The sequence below is a fragment of the Leuciscus leuciscus genome (genome assembly GCF_965113295.1).
Source record: "Leuciscus leuciscus genome assembly, chromosome: 8".
NCBI classification, from domain to species: domain Eukaryota; kingdom Metazoa; phylum Chordata; class Actinopteri; order Cypriniformes; family Leuciscidae; genus Leuciscus; species Leuciscus leuciscus.
The window spans coordinates 11077999-11098481 of record NC_138732.1 but is presented as its reverse complement, the minus strand read 5'-3'; the positions used below and the strand labels follow the sequence as shown (position 1 = coordinate 11098481).

The window sequence follows — 20483 nt, the reverse complement described above, 5'->3', positions numbered from 1 at the left end:
TTTTCTATAAGATGGTTACATTCTATAAGATGGTTACTATCAGTTTCTGATGCAGAAAAGTTAGTTCATGCATTCATGACCTCGAGACTGGATTACTGTAATGCTTTATTAGCTGGTTGTCCTGCATCCTCAATAAACAAACTACAGTTAGTCCAAAATGCCGCCGCTAGAGTTCTTACGAGATCAAGAAAATATGATCATATAACACCGATTTTATCATCACTGCATTGGTTACCTATAAAGTTCCGTATTAATTACAAGGTATTGCTACTGACTTATAAAGCCCTAAACGGCTTAGCTCCAGTCTATTTAACGGATCTTCTATCGCCCTATAATCCATCGCGATCTTTAAGATCACTAAATTCAAGGCTTTTGGTCATACCTAGGATATCCAGAACCACCAAAGGAGGGAGAGCATTTTCACATTTGGCTCCAAAACTCTGGAATAGTCTTCCTACTGTTCGTTGCTCAGACTCGCTCTCCCAGTTTAAAACTAGATTAAAGTCGCATTTCTTCAGCCAGGCATTCATATAATCCTATAGTTCAAACTACAATCCGGCCTCTAGCTCATAAATGCATTGATGATTTACTCTTGCTCCTTTTCAAATTACTTCTGTATCAATTTTATTGTTTTATGCTTGTCCCAGACTTTCAATTTTAAACTATGAAAATCCATTACAATAATCGTAATTATTATATACTGTACATAATACGTTGATAATCTAAACAAAGAGTTAAAAAAAAAACGTTTTAATATTTACTGTATATTATTTCCTATACATTTTAATTTATATTCATTTTAATTTTAATACAAATGATTATTTCCACCACAATACATTTAACAAAACATTAGTAGACAACCAAGTATATAACAGTGTCAGTTAAGAGTATGTGTCAACCAAAAAATTAGACTTCATATGAATATAAGTGTACTTAAAATACAGTTAATATTCAGTAATATTACCAATTTAACCGCAATGACGCTATCAGGTGAGGAAAAAAAACGAACTGACTTGAGCTGAATTATGACACTATTGTAATGTAGAACATCTATATTTCTTATGGCTGAATTGACGTTACTTCATAATTGATGGATTTTACAACATGAGAAAGAGATGTCAACAGGGTGAAAAGTGCCCATAGTTGAAGAAATACTGTACCTATAAAAAATGGTATCCTGTAATTTCCCACACAGGAAGGTAAGCAACAGCTTGTGACTCAGCTGGATTTTTGACCTCTTTGCTGATGCACTGCATTCCAAGTTTCTCAGATCATTCCCATTCCAGCATGGCATTCCCATGACAAGACATCTGAGCATGTTTTAAAGCAGCTCAAATGAATTCTGGCCAAGCAAAACAGATGACCCACAACTCACAGGTGCTCTGGCTCAAAGGTTAAGTGCTTTATTTGGACGATAAGGGCTAATTCTTGCAATCCTCCTTATAGAATTCAGCTTTATGTGGAGGAGCTTTGATCTTATTACGCTTATTAGGACAGTAGTGCTGTAAATCTATCTGTTAAATGCCGCTTACAAGCTGTGCATATGCCATCCGCCTCACCCCAGGCACAAATTACACAGCGTTTGTATGAATCCAACACCTCCTCACCCTATCAAATTCATTTAAAACAGACTGTGCTGTAACAATTTACTAAACTTATTTCTTGCAAATATGCGGATCTTCCCATTGGCGGCACATTAGAGCCTCAGATGGCCAGAGAAACTCAGTGAGTCTTAAGGCGGGGATGGATAGACGCGATCACAGAATGACTTGAGACGGCATCAGTCATCTGATGTTACAGCCTACAGCCCGAGCCCCCGAGCGGGGAGGAGGTGAGGTTACCAGAGGGATAAAGTGAACAAGAAACAGGCTGAAAATATAATACTGAGGAAAGAAAGAGCTTTTCTTTGGGAATCGAGGTGAATGCAGGCAACGTGCTGTTACACATGAGGAAATAGACAATCAGAAAGGCCATGTCACATCTCATTTCTATCAAAGACTCAAGCCTAGGTCTCCAAGAAACATCAAATCCAGCCAGACCACACATGGCTAACAAAGTAGTGTGTCCTTAGAGCACCTGTAGGATATTAGCTTACATAAAACGGGTCAAAATCATGCTTTGAGTCCTTGACATTCAGACCAAATCAATTAAATGTCAATAAACTCAATACTAATCTCCATTCTCACATGCAAATATACATGAATTTACATTTCCATGTAATTTTTATTGTTAATTAACACACCTGACCAAAATGGCACACTTTAGTGTACTGGCAGTGTTGCGATTCCTATCTTTTTTAGTCTTCGGCTTGCTTTCTTGGGGTTAAAAAGACACTTCAGTAATATTATCAATTTGACTGCACTGACACTATCGGATGAGAACAAAACTTGAATTGACTTGAACTGAAATAATAACTAGCCTATTGTTTATTTAGAGCTGCTTTACAGCTATTTTAATTTGTCAAATTTTTGATGAAGTTTTCATTATTTATTGTTATTTTCCTGTTTATTACTTGAAGCTGCTTTAAAACAATCTGTATTGCATAAAGTAACAGGTTCGTTATGTAAATAAACGATTTACAATAAAGGCGCCTTGACTTGAAAGGTGATTTTGCGAGTATCTGTGAAGATTTTAAGATTCAGAAGGGTGCTCATTGTGCTCATGCCACTACAGGTGACTACCCAACAACCTATGTGGCATTACTTCAAAGTGTGGAGTCAGAGGTATGAACTGGAAAGATATTTGGGAAGCCGTATCATCACTGTGCCCTTGAACAAGGCACTTAACCTCAAATTGCTCTTGGGTGGCTGGGCTTGTGTTGTATCGTCTAGCTTTTTATTCTGTAACCTGCTTCTATCTTAAGAAGCAAATAAAATAGTGGTGAAGTAGAATGGATGAGAGAGTGACATTCAGAGAATGAATAACTGGATTACAGACAAGTGAAGCCATCTTTTTAGCAGAGAGATTGTGAAAAAATAGCACAGGAACATGAGAGGAAACAGATCTCACCACAGCAGGATCCCATGGAGTGAGAGTCTTCACTCACAGTGAAAGAGGAACATAAAGCATCAAGCATGATGATTAGCACTTAACCAGAGCAAAAGAGCATGGAAGATACACACATTCTTAAATAGTCATGTTTTAATGTGGAGATGCTTTGTTTTTACTGAAGAAAATCCAATAACCCTGCTGAACAACCAGCATATGTTGTGTTTTGCATGCTGGTCCCTAGCAGACTTTTAACTAGCTTATTCAACAATACTTCCTTTGGCATTTAGCTTCTCTATAAAAATAAAAAATAAAACAAACTACTAAATTTTGCTATTGAATAGCATGTAAATGCTGGTTCACCAGCTAGCTAGACCAATGTTTAGCTACTGTAGTTAATATTTCCCAGTTAGCCCCAGTTAGTTATTTTTCTCTAGGTATTACAGACCTCCATGAGCTAAACCGACACCAAACCAGTACTAATCGTCATAAGCTAGCTTGGACAACTATGCAAATTCAAGTTAGTCTAATGTCGTTTTTGCAGCAAGAAAGTGCTTTCATTACTCTAGAATTCAATTCATTGCTTTGAAAAACTCTGCTTGGAGACTCATGGGAGGATCTGAACTGGAAATGAACTAAGGCATGAGAAATTGCTTGAGTAAGATTAAACCAATCTCTAATGCTTCTGTAAACAATTGTATGATGCACAGTATGTTACAGGAATTATGACTTAAAATATTTTAGTGAGGTGCCTTTGGCAGATTGGAAATCTTTGTTTTACATCATAGGAATGGGCATGTTTTTGGGACAATGATCTGCAGCTCAACTTTTGGGCAAATTAATTTCATTACAGAAAATGCATTCAACTTCAACTTCTACATATTTGTGATATAAAATATGCTTTGCAAGTTTCTGTACTTCTTTATTCAACACTGTTTGGCAGTTAACATATTGTATGGTATGAAAATGAGGTATGAAGATGAGATGATGGATGGATGGATGGATGGATGGATGGATGGATGGATGGATGGATGGATGGATGGATGGATGGATGGATGGATGGATGGATGGATGGATGGATGGATGGATGGATGGATGGATGGATGGATGGATGGATTGATCACTTTTAAACAGACTGATTTTACTGTGCATTATTAAGAGCGTCAAGTGTAAATCTAAAGCGCTTCAATCATAATCTACACCAAAACAACACTATTTTGTGCTGCATCAATAACAAAAACAAATAAAAAAACATCAGCATCTGGAAGCCTGAAGGTGTGAATACGTACAAAACAGTGTGATATCGTCCTGTTTTGCTGCTTGTGGAACTGCACCAACCCCACCTCCCCACCGATAAATGAAGGGAGGGAGATGGAGAGAGACAGAGTGGGAGACTCTCAGGGATGCTCCTGGTAAACAGGCTGCTAAATGTTCTGTGCTGAGCATCAAGGCCCATGGATATTAGGTGAGACACAATGGTCGACCATTCTGAACCAGAAAGGCTAAATCAGGTCAAACGTCTCAAAACGAGGGTTTTGATACCTTTGTTTTTTTAGTTTTGTCAGTTACATTTAGTTTCTGACACCCTTATGACACATTTTTGTAACTATATAGCTTGTTAATCCCCAGTTTGTGAGAAAAAAAAGGAAGCTTTATATTTGTTAAACTAGCACACACTCAATAACAACAACCATTTGCAACTTCTTGACAATTGTATTGTTGGAACAACAGTGTCCTTGCCTGTGTGAGGTTGCTTTATTATAATGAAAGAATAAAAACTCTCAATATAGACTCTTAAGGGCGTTTTCACACCTGAAAGTCCACACCAAGGTCCGAACCAAAGGTCATGTTTTGATACATTGTATACATTCGGTTAGTTTTGGTTTGGTTTCACATTGCAATTATGCGAGCGCACTAAAGAACTTTACATGACGTACTTGTGTCCTGTCGTCATCATCTATATGGGCTGCATCTTGAAATTGATTGGTTTGTAAACGGACGTGCATCTGACGTCAGCATGTTGTCAATTCGGCGGGTAACTTTGACAAGAATGAATGAACAAACGCATATCGTTGCCACTATACTTTTATTATTATGGCATTACTCCCTGCAGCACCAACTACACTCGAGGCTAGTTCAAATTCGCCAAATGAACGTCCTCGTTGTGCGAACATTTTATCGTCGCCGGCAGGACGCAGGACAAGTGTGTGTGTGTGTGTGTGTGTGTGTGTGTGTGTGTGTGTGTGTGTGTGTGTGTGTGTGTGTGTGTGTGTGTGTGTGTGTGTGTGTGTGTGAATCAGCTGGAGCTGTGGGCAGGACTGACAGATCTGCACATAAATATTCTTCTTCAGTTGTTTAGGCTACGCGGGAACCACCGGAACTTCCTGTAAATGGTCTGAAAGTCCGAACCATACAGAAAATGCTTTCACACTAGAAACGAACCAAACCTTTGTTCAGTTTGATCCGGACCGAGACTACCTCTTTTCGTCTGACCCAATTTCGTCTGTTTGGTCCGGACCATGGTCCGGGGGAGGTTTCACACCTGTAATTTTGATTCGGACCCAAACTGAAAAATCTCTTTTGGAATATTGATTTTTAAGAATGTACCACAAGTAATTGAATTAACCAAAGTGACTTACATTACAAAGTTACAAAAAAAATTTAATCAGTTCATGTGTTCCAGAGGAATCGAACCCACAACCTTGCTGTTGCTAGCGCTAATGTTACAGATGTTACTGCTATTAAAATTTCACCTACTGTACATAATGTCTTTGCTCATGTGGAATTTCCTCATTTACAATTTCCTCATGTACTACCAAAGGGAAATCCCTCGTCTTTTTTTATGCGTTCAGTGCATAAACTGTGAAATGGCTGCTGAATTGCAGTCAGTAGGAATTGGTAATTATAGGTTATGAGAAACATTCCTGCCCTCGTGCTGAGCCACTGACTGGCTGATAAAAGCCTCTTGATTGAGTAATTGTGCGTTTGAGAGCCACATTGCAGGGCGGAGTCTGTAATCATAGTGTAATCTCTTGTTCGTTCAAGCCCAACACCAGCCAATTCACACAAATTTGAACAAAAGGGGTCAATAACAGCTGCTCAGCAGAAAATTGATATAATGATTATACTCAGAAATAAATGGCACTTGAACTCCACTAGCTCAGCTAATATCACGATTATATCCACGGTGATGCTAGTGCTTTTTGCTCGAGAAATGAAGTCTCTCGGCCTACAGTGTTTTCACCTAAACCACCTGTGTCATTACTGGATCATCAACTCCTAAAATGACCAACTGTCTCTGCTGAGTTGTTAAAAGTGTTATTTGATGATTCATGGGCCCTAATGGGACTTGAAATCCCCTTAAACTACAGGAATGAGATTAGATGGGTGAGATCAAGTAATGCTCATGAACTTCAAGCAAACCGCAAGTAAAATTGAGGCAAGTGAAACAGATGTTCCAAAACATGTAAGGCGAACAGAGTGCTAATGTTCCTCGTGGGACTCTACACACTATTCATCACCTCATCAAAATTAAGACACGCTGCCGTACTTGTCTTTGGAAGTGTTAAGGAAAAAATTAGCTCTTCCAACAGGTACTAAGGTATCTAAGGGAGCTTCATGTGATAAATGCCAGTAACCATATCTAAAGGGGAGTTCACAAATTAACTGGAATATCTTTATTTAGAATAAAAAGGTGGCTATAATAAAATTTTAATTGAGGTTTGATTCTGAAATGCAATTTGGATGGATGGATGGATGGATGGATGGATGGATGGATGGATGGATGGATGGATGGATGGATGGATGGATGGATGGATGGATGGATGGATGGATGGATGGATGGATGGATGGATGGATGGATGGATGGAGCTAGCGAACAGCTTTGCCTTTTGGTGCTGATGCAATGCACATGGTATGATGATGGACAAAGTGTGTGATAGATGGTTGCAGATTCGCTCCAAGAGAAGAAAAGAGGCAAGAGTATAATTGCGTCGGGCACTGAAGTGTGTGAAAGGATTAGGCTTTGGCCAGTCTTCAGCATACACGTATAAAAGCCTGTCCCCCCGGGGAGGAGTGCGCTGGCTTGCTTGTGTACTGAAACCAATGTGCCGACAGAACCATTCGTCTTCGATATGGCTCTCCTCCCCTGCCTGTTTGCTATCTCAGCCTTGGCCTTGTCTTTCATCAACCATGGCGTGTCCTCTCCGATCCTGCTCAGCTGCTCAACACTGTCTCTGTCTTCATTAGTCTGGCAATATTACGAGTGCAAGCTTCCCTCAAGGTGTGTGCTGGTGCTGTTACTTTTCTTTGTATGGTTCTATAAACACTGTCCATGAAAGTTTAGCTGTGCGTTTAGTTGTGGTTAAAAGATGCCAACTGGCTCACCACCAAGACTATGGACACATGTTTTTTAAAGAATTGAATATCAAAGGAACAGTTCTGCAAGAAATGGAATTTCTGTCATCATTTACTCTCCCTCATTTTGTTATAAACCTGTTTGGCTTTATTTCTTCTGTGAAGTAAACAATTCAATCTTCAAACAATTCATAGTGACCACAGCATTTAAGCTTCAAAAATGACCCCAAAAGCACCAAAAAGAGCCTTCATTATAAATTGTCTGGCTCAAAAGAATGAGTCCTTCACTGGTTCAGTTCTTGAGCTCAACTCAGTTCACTATCAGTGAATGAAGGTGCAGTCACAATACCGATATTTCAACAAAATACACTGCTCATACAGAAGTCATTTACAAGTTTTCTGTTGGTGGTCAGTATGGCGAATTCACGTGACCAATTTGAACATTAGCAAAATCCGCGTTGGGAACTTTTTCGCCCTTATGTGAAACTCCCAAGAATCTGATAGGCCAGATTCTTATTGAAATTACTAGATTCGGCCTGCAAGATTTTGTCGAGCATTTATGTCTATTTCAAACTATTAATGTTGCTGTCTTCACAAAGTGCTAAAATGTCCATCACTATACAGTATCATCATGACATGGCCTATAGTCAGGAAAAGAAGACCCAAAAGCAGGAATATGTAGCAAATCAAACTTTATTAATGAAACAGTAGATTAGAGGGAATCATTTCTTTAATTTATTTTTATTATTTTATTTTTCATTATTTATTTTTTTAACCAGTTGGCTGGTCACACAGCTTTCATAGTTTTCAGTTACGTAACTGGTGCGGAGACCTGCAGAGTTTTTTTAATTTGTAATTTAGTTTTATTCATATTTTGATTTTGAATTAGTTTTAGTTTTAGTTTCTGTGGTCATTTTAGTTTAAGCAATTTCGTTATGTGCTTTTGTCATTTTATTTTTTAAAATATTGCTATTTAGGTTTAATTTAGGCTAGGCCTATATTAAATTATTTATATATAATTTAGCTATATTTCAGTTTAAGTTTAAGTTTTATTTATTTCCAGGTAATAATTTTAGAGCTTCAACTAAAACTTGTTTCAGTCTATTGCAAGGCAACATTTATAATTTTCGTTAATTTTTTCAACTAATATTATAGGCCCATTTTATTTAGCCTAATTTTAGCTTTCTTTCAATTAACTGCTTAAAATGCTTTTAATAGTTTTAGTTACTAATTATTTAGGCTAATGCTGGTCCGGGACACCATTAGGCCGGAGTCGCACACTCAGACAGCAACATTAATAGCTCTAAGCACTTACTCGCATTCGCTTAGAGCTCGTGTGAATTTCACGTAGAAAAGGAAGTTCAGGAACAACCTCGATCCATCAGGAAACGCCATATAGGTCGCTGCATTAGGTAGGCTAATAGATAGCGTTGCAGTCAGACTAAATTCAGTTATAGACTTTATTCACACTTAGGCCAATAATCAGATAGAGTAGGTTAAAGGTTTGCGTATTTAGCGTGCTGTCCGAGGGAAGCGCTACGAGCTCGGAATCCTATATCGAACTCATTGAGATGATTAACTCCTCCCGTGCTAATTTGGTTGATTATCTGAACATGTTCCTCCGGAACTTTGTTAATAAAATGTAATTTAATGAAAGTTATATCAATGTGTAAAATGAAATTTAGTTATCCAAAACTGGGGGTGCGCAAATTCTTACGCCACCCCGTAGCGCCGGGCCTGGATAAACCGTACAAAAACATTCTCAGTTCTGCCTTACTAAACTTGACCCTCTAATTACCACATCTTACCTCTAACACCTGTATACCACATACCTCTGATTTGCACCAAAAAGAAGACTGTTTGGAGAAAACATAATGGCATTTAAGTGGATTTTTCTTCAGCCTGCGTAACCTCTTGCTCGATGAGCAGATGTTTTGATTTCTCTGCAGTTCCAGTTATTTGGATGGAATGGAAATGGAGTTTCTATGAAATTCTTGAACAAGTGGTTACTGCTCCAATGTCTACCTAATTCCATCTGGCTGTTTACCCTTTATGGTCTCCTTTAAGGCAGTGTAGGCGATTTGTTCCAGAAAAATATTTTGTTATGCTGGCTGAAAGTCTCCTCACATCCTGATAGCAATCCCTAAGTTAAGTGGTCTAAATGTATTTATATAACACCTGTGGAAGGCATAGGACCATAAAATGTTTGTCCAATCATTGCATTCGGTCCGAATGTTAAATGTTCATTTTTATTGTAATGTTATGTGCTTTGAGACACAAGGTAGTTTAATGCCATCTCTCGTGACACTTTTGTTTGCTTTTGTTTTTAGAACACCCGTTCATGTGATTTGAAGAAGGCGTGGCTTTCGAGAGCGCTATGAAAGGGAGGGTGGGATCTTATGCTTTAAAGCCAGCTCACTATTGCTAGCCTCTCGACCAATTGCCTACCCTAACTTTAAAAAACAATTTAGAAGTTATAACCAGAACTTTTTGAAGGGTAAAATTGAGCATTGTTAAAAATGTTCAAGGAAATATTTGTATAAAAGCTAAATAAAATAAAATAAATAATTTCTAATGGTTATAATATATATATATATATATATATATATATATATATATATATATATATATATATATATATATATATTTTTTTTTTTTTTTTTTTTATGTGTTCATAATTTCTTTGTACGACAGTTTGGCCAAATATTATGTCCGTACAATTTGTCACGTTTCATAGTACAATCATAAAAAAATTTAAATTGAGCACTTGCCACTACGAAAGCCTGAGCACTTGCCAAGTTGCCACTACAAAAGCCTGTTTGATTGAAAAATGACAACAAGCTTCCGGTATAAATCAGGGGAAGCTTCAGGAAAAGAAGAGGATAAAATCAAATGCTCTCCTGATCTGTCACTCTGAATGCCCTGACTCAGAGCTATTCAAAATACACTTAATACTGTTGTTAGCATGGCCACTATTCATCCTGCAACATAATCACGTACAAACAAACCTGGGTCTGAAATACCAAGAGCTGTGAAGCTAAGGTTGCATTTATTCTCTCTGTTGAGGAGTATTTCCCTCTGAGGAAATGGAGTTACTGAGGCTGCTGTTCTATATGCAAGATGCCCACGGCTATTGCCCCTGATGACCCTGAGTGTTTGAAGCTGAAGGACAGCATGGAAACTGGGTTTAATCCTGTGGGCACCATGCCCACTGAAGCGTACACTCACATACATGCACACACACAAACTGGCACAGGTGTGGACATACCTGTGCACAAGCACACAAACACACAGAGTATGCCTGTAAGCATAACTTCATATGGGGCATTCATACAGGTTATGATTTAACGAGCACATGGAGTGCTAAAAACAAGCTATTACACACACAATCATACAAATTAAGACATACTGTAAATAAATAAAAACACACTGACTGGTACACTACATTCTTTAAAGTTTTTAAGCTATATATATATATATATATATATATATATATATGTCTAATGTTAAAATTTATGTTTTTAATGTAACCTCCACCCTTTAAATACTTTGTTTTTATGCAATTAATTTATGCAATTTTATATTATTTATTTGAAAGAATTAAAAGAGAAGTTTCATGTCTATATTGTTCAACTGGTCGAGGTTGATATGGGATTTAAGTAATTAAATACTTTTTTGTGAGAGTAATTAGTACAGAAATCTAATCTTAACACTGTTAAAGATGTAATTAGTAACTACTAGCTAGTAAGTAATGTTTTTTTGTTTTTTTTTAAGTAACTTACCCAATACTGGAAATAATGTCCAGGAGTACATTTCTTAAAAAGACTCTAAAAAAAATATTTCACAGATTTTAAATGTTATTTCTAGTAACACACTACAGAAAAAAAGCACAATAAAAATTAAACGTAGGCTTACTTTAAATATTAAATTGACAAATAACCACTGTAAAAATTATTTAATTTATTAAACGTTAAAATTATTTTCATAATGTTATCACAACTTTTTATCTTTTGTCAAATCAACTTAGATAATTAATGTGGTTCAGATAACAGTATTTTGAGTTTCTACTTCTTCTCCTTCATTGTATTAACTAAATTTTTTATTTAATGAACAACCAGTTACCTTAAGTTAAACCAACAACAAACAAAAATTACAGTGCACTTTTAACCCTCTGGGGTCTAAGGTGTTTTGACATGCTCTGACATTTGTGCTTATTTCTGTTACTTGTGACATTTTCATGGCTAAAGTCTGATTACACTGTATTCAGCACAAACTCTGCCACAATAATATGTCAGCAGCATGTATGTAAAAGTTTGTAGTTTTGAGACAATGACGTTTATGTGTGGTTTGTTCAAAAATTGTCACTGAAATAAGGTCATGAAACCCATACTGATTATTTCTTCACAAGACTTTTGAAAATTGTATCACGTAGCCTTTCAAATTCCCTATAAATTGATTAATAATTCCTTTTGAGTTAAATTGACCTGTCAGATATTTGCTTCAAAACTATGTGAAAATCATCCTGCGTACTCACTCAGATAAAACAATATACTGATTTAAAATTTGTAAGACATGTTTTGTGTAAGAAAGCTTTATGCGAGGAGGCATGAATCATCATGAATATTGATGTGTTTCACACCTGAGAAAGACAAAGACCCTCCCATAATGGCCCTATCAGGTGCTTTCAGGCCCTATCATTATGAGGAACGTTGCACAAAGAATGAGTAGAGATTTGAAAAAGAATTGCTTTTTGATCATTTGGATTTATTAACAACATAACATAACCCAAAGATACACAACAAAGGACAAAAAAGCACATTATTGAACACACAGATCTAAAGACAGGCTTGAACAGTCACACACATTTGTGCCATTCCTGAATGGAGACTCATGTGAATGTTGAAGTCAGCAGGACTCATCCAGTGGCATCTGGTCCCTAAAAAAAAAAAAAACACCTGTGAACATGCTGATATCAAGAGAAACTATAGGGCTGCACGATTTTGGGAATACATTTTAGATTTTTCTGGTTAAAATTGCGATTTAAAATGTACAAAATACATTTATATATATATATATATATATATATATAAATATATATATATAAAATGAACACCAAGTTTGTTGTGCTTTGTAGGTGCCTGCATAAAATAATAACAATAGCCTAGATAACAGGCAGCCTATAAATCGTTAAAAAGGAACACTTCAGTAACACTACACTAGAGAAAAATATATTGATTATCAGATGTTACTTCAAATGTTTCCATTCGTTATGACGTTATGAGATTGGAGTAAAAACTTGACGCCTAATGTTTTGCGCGTTTTGCTTTTCAAACGCACAACGCGAGTGACTCAAACTCACAGCGCGTGCAGAGAACATTCACTGTATTGTTACCACATTATAAATATCTACGCTTGAGCAGATATCCACAAACACAGTATTTAACAGTAAACACGGGTCTACACATTATAATATTCACCATATTAGAATAAACACTCATACTAGCCTACTTTTATATCATGCTGTGTTTTATTATTGAACATAAAAACATCCTCGTGTCATACATGTATATACATTTAGCATTAGGCTTCATATTTTTACTCCAATCTCATTTCATAACGTACATTTTAGTCTGGCACCAGTTTAACTAGTAGCTACAATGTAAAGTTTATGCAACAATAACATGCTTACTGTTATGAGTGTCTTACCTTAAAAATCTTTCTCATAATCAAATCGTGTTCTTCTTATTCTTCTGAGGTAAATCCAAGGTAAACAGCACAGCAGATGAAAAGCAGAGGAGAACTGAAGTCTCTGATTCTTTGTTTTTGAGGTAATGAGGGCGTTTACAGGTCTGAGTTCCTCCACGTGGACCATTTGCATGCCAATTGCTCGTGCGCGTGTGGGTGTGGTCGCATTAGAGCTAATGAGCTCGGACTGGAGAAACTGTACATGTCGTTCCTTTCATACGGATTACTTAAACAGAGAATATTTGTTTTTGATATGATTTAGATCATTTAAAAATGGAGACTTCAAGCTTTGTAAAGACATATATTTCATGTCACAGTGACAAGCAGTGATGGGAATAACGGCGTTATAAATAAACGGCGTTACTAACGGCGTTATTTTTGTCAGTAACGAGTAATCAAACTAATTACTGTTTCCTCCGTTACAACGCCGTTGCCGTTACTGTCAATAAAAATGCGGCGTTACTATAATTGAGCTCACTGAAGCGGTTTTCATCCGAGTAGGCTCTCTCTGTGTGTGTGTTTATGAGGCGCCGGACTGGACAAAAGCGAGGCGAATGCCGCGAGCCAGCGCGCTCGACAGTCCGCGAGAGAGACCGAGTATGTCTGAGAACGCGCTCGACAGTGCGCGAGAGAGACCGAGTGTGTCCGAGAACGCGCTCGACAGTGCGCGAGAGAGACCGAGTGTGTCCGAGAACGCGCTCGACAGTGCGCGAGAGAGACCGAGTGTGTCCGAGAACGCGCTCGACAGTGCGCGAGAGAGACCGAGTGTGTCCGAGAACGCGCTCGACAGTGCGCGAGAAAGACCGAGTGTGTCCGAGCAACGAGCATAAATACTTTATTTATAAATAAATTACACATTTCAGCATTTGAATAATCTCTGTAGCATATTGGTATCATATGCAATGTTTTAATTAGTTTATATAGCCTAACATAAACTCCCAAATAACCTGCAGGGAACGTTCAAACATGGCTATTTGTTTGACCGGTTGTTGTGCGGCAAACACGACTAATTTGGCTAAAATAACCTCTGATGATGACGTTCTCTGTAGATGACGTTCTCTGTAGGTTATAAAAATAAAGCCCCAAAAGATTATATTTTATTATTATTATTTATGTTGGTACATTGTTCAGTATTATATTGAGAGCACTTTTTGTTAAACTTAATATTGTGAGGAAGAAAATACTTCAAGTAGGCTATACAGAATGTCTACCAGTTGTAAAGGTGTGTGAGTTTTATCATTTTAATGATATGCACTAGTGTATGTGTATGTAGGCTATATTTTCTATTACTATTTATTTATTTTTGGTACATTTCTTAAGAAGCATGTTCTTAATTCATTTAACATTTCATATTGGGGGTATCCAAGAAATTTCTTATATTTAAACTTTTTTTTTTTTTTTAAGTAACGCAATAGTTACTTTCCCTGGTAATTAGTTACTTTTGTAATGATGTAATTCAGTTACTAACGCAGTTACCTTTTGTGAGAAGTAACTAGTAACTATAACTAATTACTTTTTTAAAGTAACTTACCCAACACTGGTGACAAGCATTCGCTGAGTTACAGATCATTTTCTGTCGCGTTTCAGAATGAACTTCACATTGAGAGAGACGGCAGAACGCGCATCATGTTTATTTTCTTTATTTTACGAAAAACCCAACATTTTGTTTTTATTATTAGTGTACACAAATAAAAGAAGACATTTAACAGTTTTGAATGATGTATAACACTTGCCTGTATGACAAAAATGTGTTATTTGAGTCTCTTTTGCACTGATAAGAAAAAAAGCGAGACAATCGCGTGCGACGGTCGACCCCAGGGGGTTTAAAGTGTGTTTATATGTAATCAACAAAGTCTATAGTATTCAGTATTCTCTTACAGTATACAGTAGGTCAAGTTTTAAGTACTTTTTAATTTGTGTCAATTACATTAACTGAATTTTTTGGGGGGGATTTTAAGTATACAATCAATAAATATAAGTGCACATTTTTCCACAAGGGCTATAGGCTAATGCCTCTACAAGCACTGATCACACTGAGACCAACAGATCAGACAGCACAGCCCTGCACTGTAACTCTGTAGTTAATGTCTACATATTTTAGTCAACCTCAGTTTTATCTGCATGTAAAGTTTATTCACTTTTTTTGCAGCTGTATAAAGATGTCAGCCACAGGGGGCGTATGGATCTCATGATCTCTGGCAGACTCTCTGAGCTAGCTTCTCATCTGGGCCCGTTTAGAATTATAGTTTTATTTGAGTAAAGAAAAACACCTCCAGTAATTAACAAGAGACCTCTGTTCCAATCCTCACATCTGTCGCTGCCATAAACACAGATCTCAGTGCACACAACAAGTCACAAAGCACACTCTACCACTCAACTATTTATTTGCCTTTCAGCTTGTATTAGAAATATCCCAGGATACTCACAAAATCTGTGACTACTGCATGCACGGATAGTAGTAAATATTGTCCTAACCATATCCCTTCCCCTAAACCTAACCCTACCCATAACCTACCCCTAAAATCAGAGTGAAATGATAGGTGAACAACACTGATGTAGAAGCACCTAACCCTGGCTGTAAGCCTAAACTTGACATAAACTGTGAACTTGTCTATCAAATCTGATAGGTTTGGAATGTTGTTCCAGGATCAACAAAGATGTTGATTCAGGAACATGTTGCACTTGATGAAATCAGGTTCAGCCCCCTTAACGTCACCCCTGGTATTCGGATTACATGAAGTAAACAACTTGATAGGACCTGAAATGTAAAAAAACTACAAATATACCTACGCAACAAAAACACCTAATTTTTCATGCTGATTGAATATAGGAAAGATAAAAACACTCCTTTTTCACTAATGTTTCTTTTAAATGATTGCAATTTTTATCGAACAGATTAGCTTCATGAAAGGGTTGTGTAAATTTACTGGACATCACACACACATGAAGGCCAATGTGGTCACTTACCAGGCCGTCGCAGTTACTAATGGCTACTGAGGCTCCCTGTATGTCCGTAATGTCACCCACATACATGCAGTCACTCTTCAAAGGCTCGGAGTGCATGCCGCCAGATTCCTGCCACTCCATCTTGGCTCCGGGAGCCACCAGGCGTGTGTTGCGGCGCAGACGCAGGTGAAACTCCCGGCCGAAGACGGTGACGTTGTAGTAGAGCTGTTTGAGCGCGTCTCCTCCGGACTCATGGTTGGCGTGGTCGGCCGATGCCGCCTCTCTTCTCCAGCGCCTACGGAACTGCCCATCTGCTGGACCAACCGATACCGCATGGGACAGGAAGCGGCCTTCTGCATCAGTAAGAACGGGCTTCACCAGTCCATAGTCCCCCAGAACATGCTGCAGGGAATCTGCATTACACACAAAGAAAGTCAGTCAGACAGCACACTTTGGTTGTAGTGCATCTATAATGAATGTCACTACTCTGGCAACTTTCATGTGATGGTTTGCAAAAACAATGCTTCTTCTCACAAAGTGAATTAAATTTAGATGTGTTTATGTTGACACTTTAAATTAGGGATGGGGCCGATCCGATCCAGTATCGGTATCGGGATCCGATACCAGCGTAATTCACGTATCGGATTTTCCCGATCCAACCTGCGGAGATATCCGATATCCATGAGTAATGTCTGCGCTTTAACGTTGTCTGCTGAAATGACTCCAAAAGTGATTCCCGCCGGCTAGTCTTCTAGCTGGCTGCAAACTGCGGAATAGATTTCCTAAACGGAGGCGCGGCTCAATGAGACAGAGTTATGAGACACGCTCCAGCTCAGGAAATCCATTCCGCAGTTTGCGGCTAGCCAACAACGTCCGCTGTGTGGAAATACTTCACACACTGGAAACACCGCAGAGCAAGACAGCAAAATGCAATGTTTGCGAAGCCGTAATTCAGAGCTCTTTGAAGCTCCCTCGCGTCGTACAACACAACGAACGCAATCAAACATTTACAAAAACACCACGTTACTGTGCGTTCACACCAAACGCTAATAGCGCGTCAAATTCGCGTCTACCGCGTCTAGTTGGACGCTTTAATATTTTGAATCCATTCGCGCGTCCAGAGAAAAATTGACGCGCATAAAAAACAAAAGTTTGAAGCGAAATTGACGCGCGTCTGAGGCAAAATCCGCTTGTCTGTTTGCAAGATGCTGATGTTGATCGAGCATTCATCGAGAGAGTTAACGTTACTGCATAGGAACGAGGATCACCCTTCAGATAGAGTGTGTGTAAGATGTTTACACTTGCACTTTTCTTATATTTCAACACTCAAGTATTTGACATTTTGGGAATGTAATAAATATTGACATGACAATAAATTTGAAGCCCTTACAGTTGCATATTTGTTTTCAGAATGGGATTATTCCTGTTTTTCTGACTTCCTTTTCTGACCTTATACTTACCTCAAGTTGCCTTTTGGGATATACATGCATACATACGTACATATCATACTTGCCTGTTGAGAGAAGTTTATTTCAGCATCATATAAAATAAACAATAATGATAATAATAATATTAAAGCAAACAGCTCTGGTATCGGAATAGTATCGGTATCGGCCGATATCCAAATTCAGGTATCGGGATCGGATCGGAAGTGAAAAAATGTGGATCGGTGCATCCCTACTTTAAATGCACATTCTTTCCCATGCAGCGAGTTAATGCACGTGAGAAGCAATGGGTCAGACGGGTCCGGGTGAAGAAACACATTAACATTTGTTTGACACCATCATTTTCATATTTAACGCCTGTTTGTGCACATACTGTATGAACAGTGTGTTGTTTTGTTATTCTGTGTTTGTAATTGTATATCTGCCTCCCATCAAAAAATACCAAGATAAATCAAATGTATAATTGTCAATATGCCATATTGTTTTCAATGACAGCCGGATGCTTGATAGACATATTTACAATACGGAAATATATCAAGAAGAAACACAACAACAGACTCACATAAGGAAGAAAAAGACCACTCATCCTAAATGAGTGTCACAAAACCTACTGAGCACCCTACAAAGACAGCATTTTGGGCATCACATGTGCATTCCGTGTCAGCTCAATTCAAATTCAGCTCAGCTGATTCCAAACAAGCCTATGATACCCAAAAAAGCTGCATAATTCTCAAAATAAATGTGTCACATGCACCGAAAACAGTCAATAATATTTCATGCACCTGATACACAGAAATGCTGCACACAACTATGATACCCAAATGTGCTACAAGCACCTATGATACACAATAAGACTTATGCACCTGATGCACATTAATGTTGTACACACAAAATGATGCTCGGGCCTATTATACATAAATATTATGCTAAAAAATGCTTCACTGTTCAAAATATGTTGCACACACCTATGATACCCAATAATACTTTATGCAACTGATGCAAAAAAAATACAAATAAATAATGCTGTACACACCTATGATACCCAAAAGTGCAACATGCACCTATATCACCAGTAATATTTTATTCACCTCATGCACAAAATACTCCACACATCTATGTCCAAAAATGCTGTCTAGGTAGGCAACTCACTAGGTTTTGAGACTCACAAAGTGATGCTGAGCTCATATTGTGCATCTTTGAAGAGACCACTTCCTCTAGCACATTTATTACATGTTTTAATATACCAATAACCATTTCAAATTACCAAGAAACCAAAAGTTGCAGTATGAAAACATTCTAGTCTTTCTCTTCCAAAACGAAAAGTTCCATTTTAAAGCTTTTGGGTTTGTTTTTTTGTTTTTTAAGTTTCTATATGCAAAACGCACATTTTGTTTAAATGCTCTCAAAGGAGGAGAACAGAACTGGGACATTTTTATTGTTATTATTTGAAATCAATATCATGCAATACTTCCGCTCTCAGACATATCAATATCGCCAGAGCTTCTGTCAAAAATTGCAAACGCGAGAAGAAGAAAAAAACAACACCCCAAACATTTCCACTAAACCGCCAGAGCTGCGCTGAGAATTAATTTCAGCAGCATGTGAAACAAACACACAACAAACATTAATGATGCAGCACACGAGGATGCCGCGTCTGTTTATATTTCCTAAAGCTCCAGAGAATAATTAACAAGATCAAATAGCCTATGCCACAAGTTTCTCACACACGGGGATGGAGACAGTGCGCAAACATCCAGGTCTGATGCGCACTGGGGTGGTACCGGGCAGGACATCTTGCGATGGGATAGAACTGAAAGTGTAAATAGGTAAAGGCAGCCGCACGTACCTATGCTACTGGAGATATAAAGGCCATTCGTCTGCAGAAAGATCGGCAGTGTGATTAGGATAGTAAATCCGGCCGCGAAATCCATGGCAGCTCCGAACTGCGCAGGTGAGGGAGACGGACTTTGGGATCCAGCGTGTTAAAGTTCCCTGCGCGACCAGCAACCGCCACGCCAGCAACAGCCGCCCGCAACTTACTGCAAAGTGCACTAGGAGAGAGCGCGTGCCTCCCTCTCTCTCTCTCTCTCTCTCTCTCTCTCTCACACACACACACACACACACACACACACACCCTATCCCTCCTCCTTGACTCTTACTAGGTTTCTCTGTCAACACCTGAATGCGCGCACGAGTGCCGAACGACAGACGGATGCGGAATAATTTATTTCAGACAGCGCGGTAATATAAATATTGATATTTCGCATCCTTCCGCATGTAAATAAAATGTTAAGGACTTCAAACCTAACGTGTGAGTCGCTGCTGCTTTTTTTATTTATTTTTTAGTTGCTGCTCAAGTCTGAAACTTTTACAGATGAAATGCTGCTAGTGTGAGGTTGTGTTCTTCATGACCTGCTCAAACTTTTCGCAGCGCCTCATCACATTCAAGCACAGGATCATCAGCTAGAGCAATAGCGCCCCCTTGAACACACACACAGACTGTCATTTTTTCAACAACAGTCACAGGTATAGGCTACCGCTTAATCAACACCAAACCAGAAATGCAAATACAATAAATATTAACAAAAATATGTGAGTGTCATCCACACAAATGTATAATATGTTACACACAACACTGTAATTATTATAGTTTTTCGTGAGCCTAGTAATGGCTAAATATTTATCTTTTAATGAAATAGGTGATGGGTTAATTTGCCAACCAGATAAATCTATGTGGGAGGAGTTTCTCACTTGTGATATAAGTGGTGCATCTGTATAATGGTACAAAAGCAAAATAATAATAATAACTCCCTCTCTCTAGCAGCAGCGACATGTTCACTTTCATTTATGTTCCAAGCATTTAGCAGAAGTAATTCACACTTGCTCTGCACCACAGCAGCAGCGTAGCAGATCTGGTCCGTCAAGACCAAACCTACATTTCTATGTTCATATATATATAATTTTTTTTTACAAATTTTCCCTAGAGTTGTCATGACTGAAATC

At 38.1% G+C, this 20483-nt stretch overlaps 1 protein-coding gene across 3 annotated transcripts in view; it reads right to left on the bottom strand.

Annotated features, from left to right (window-relative positions):
• LOC309504644 (A disintegrin and metalloproteinase with thrombospondin motifs 2) overlaps positions 1-19666 on the bottom strand; it is a 178599-nt gene extending 158933 nt beyond the window's left edge. For 2 of the 3 annotated variants that reach the window (XM_082177847.1, XM_082177846.1), the window contains exons 1-2: positions 19327-19665; positions 16057-16448 (exon numbers count right to left, since the gene is read on the bottom strand). In XM_082177847.1, coding sequence (XP_082033973.1) covers positions 16057-16448; positions 19327-19411 — 477 coding nt within the window. In that variant the 5' untranslated portion in view covers positions 19412-19665. Of the gene's footprint in view, positions 1-16056; positions 16449-19326 lie in introns of all 3 variants that reach the window. The other variant, XM_082177845.1, reaches the window with a different exon arrangement.
• Positions 19667-20483: the final 817 nt, after the last annotated feature.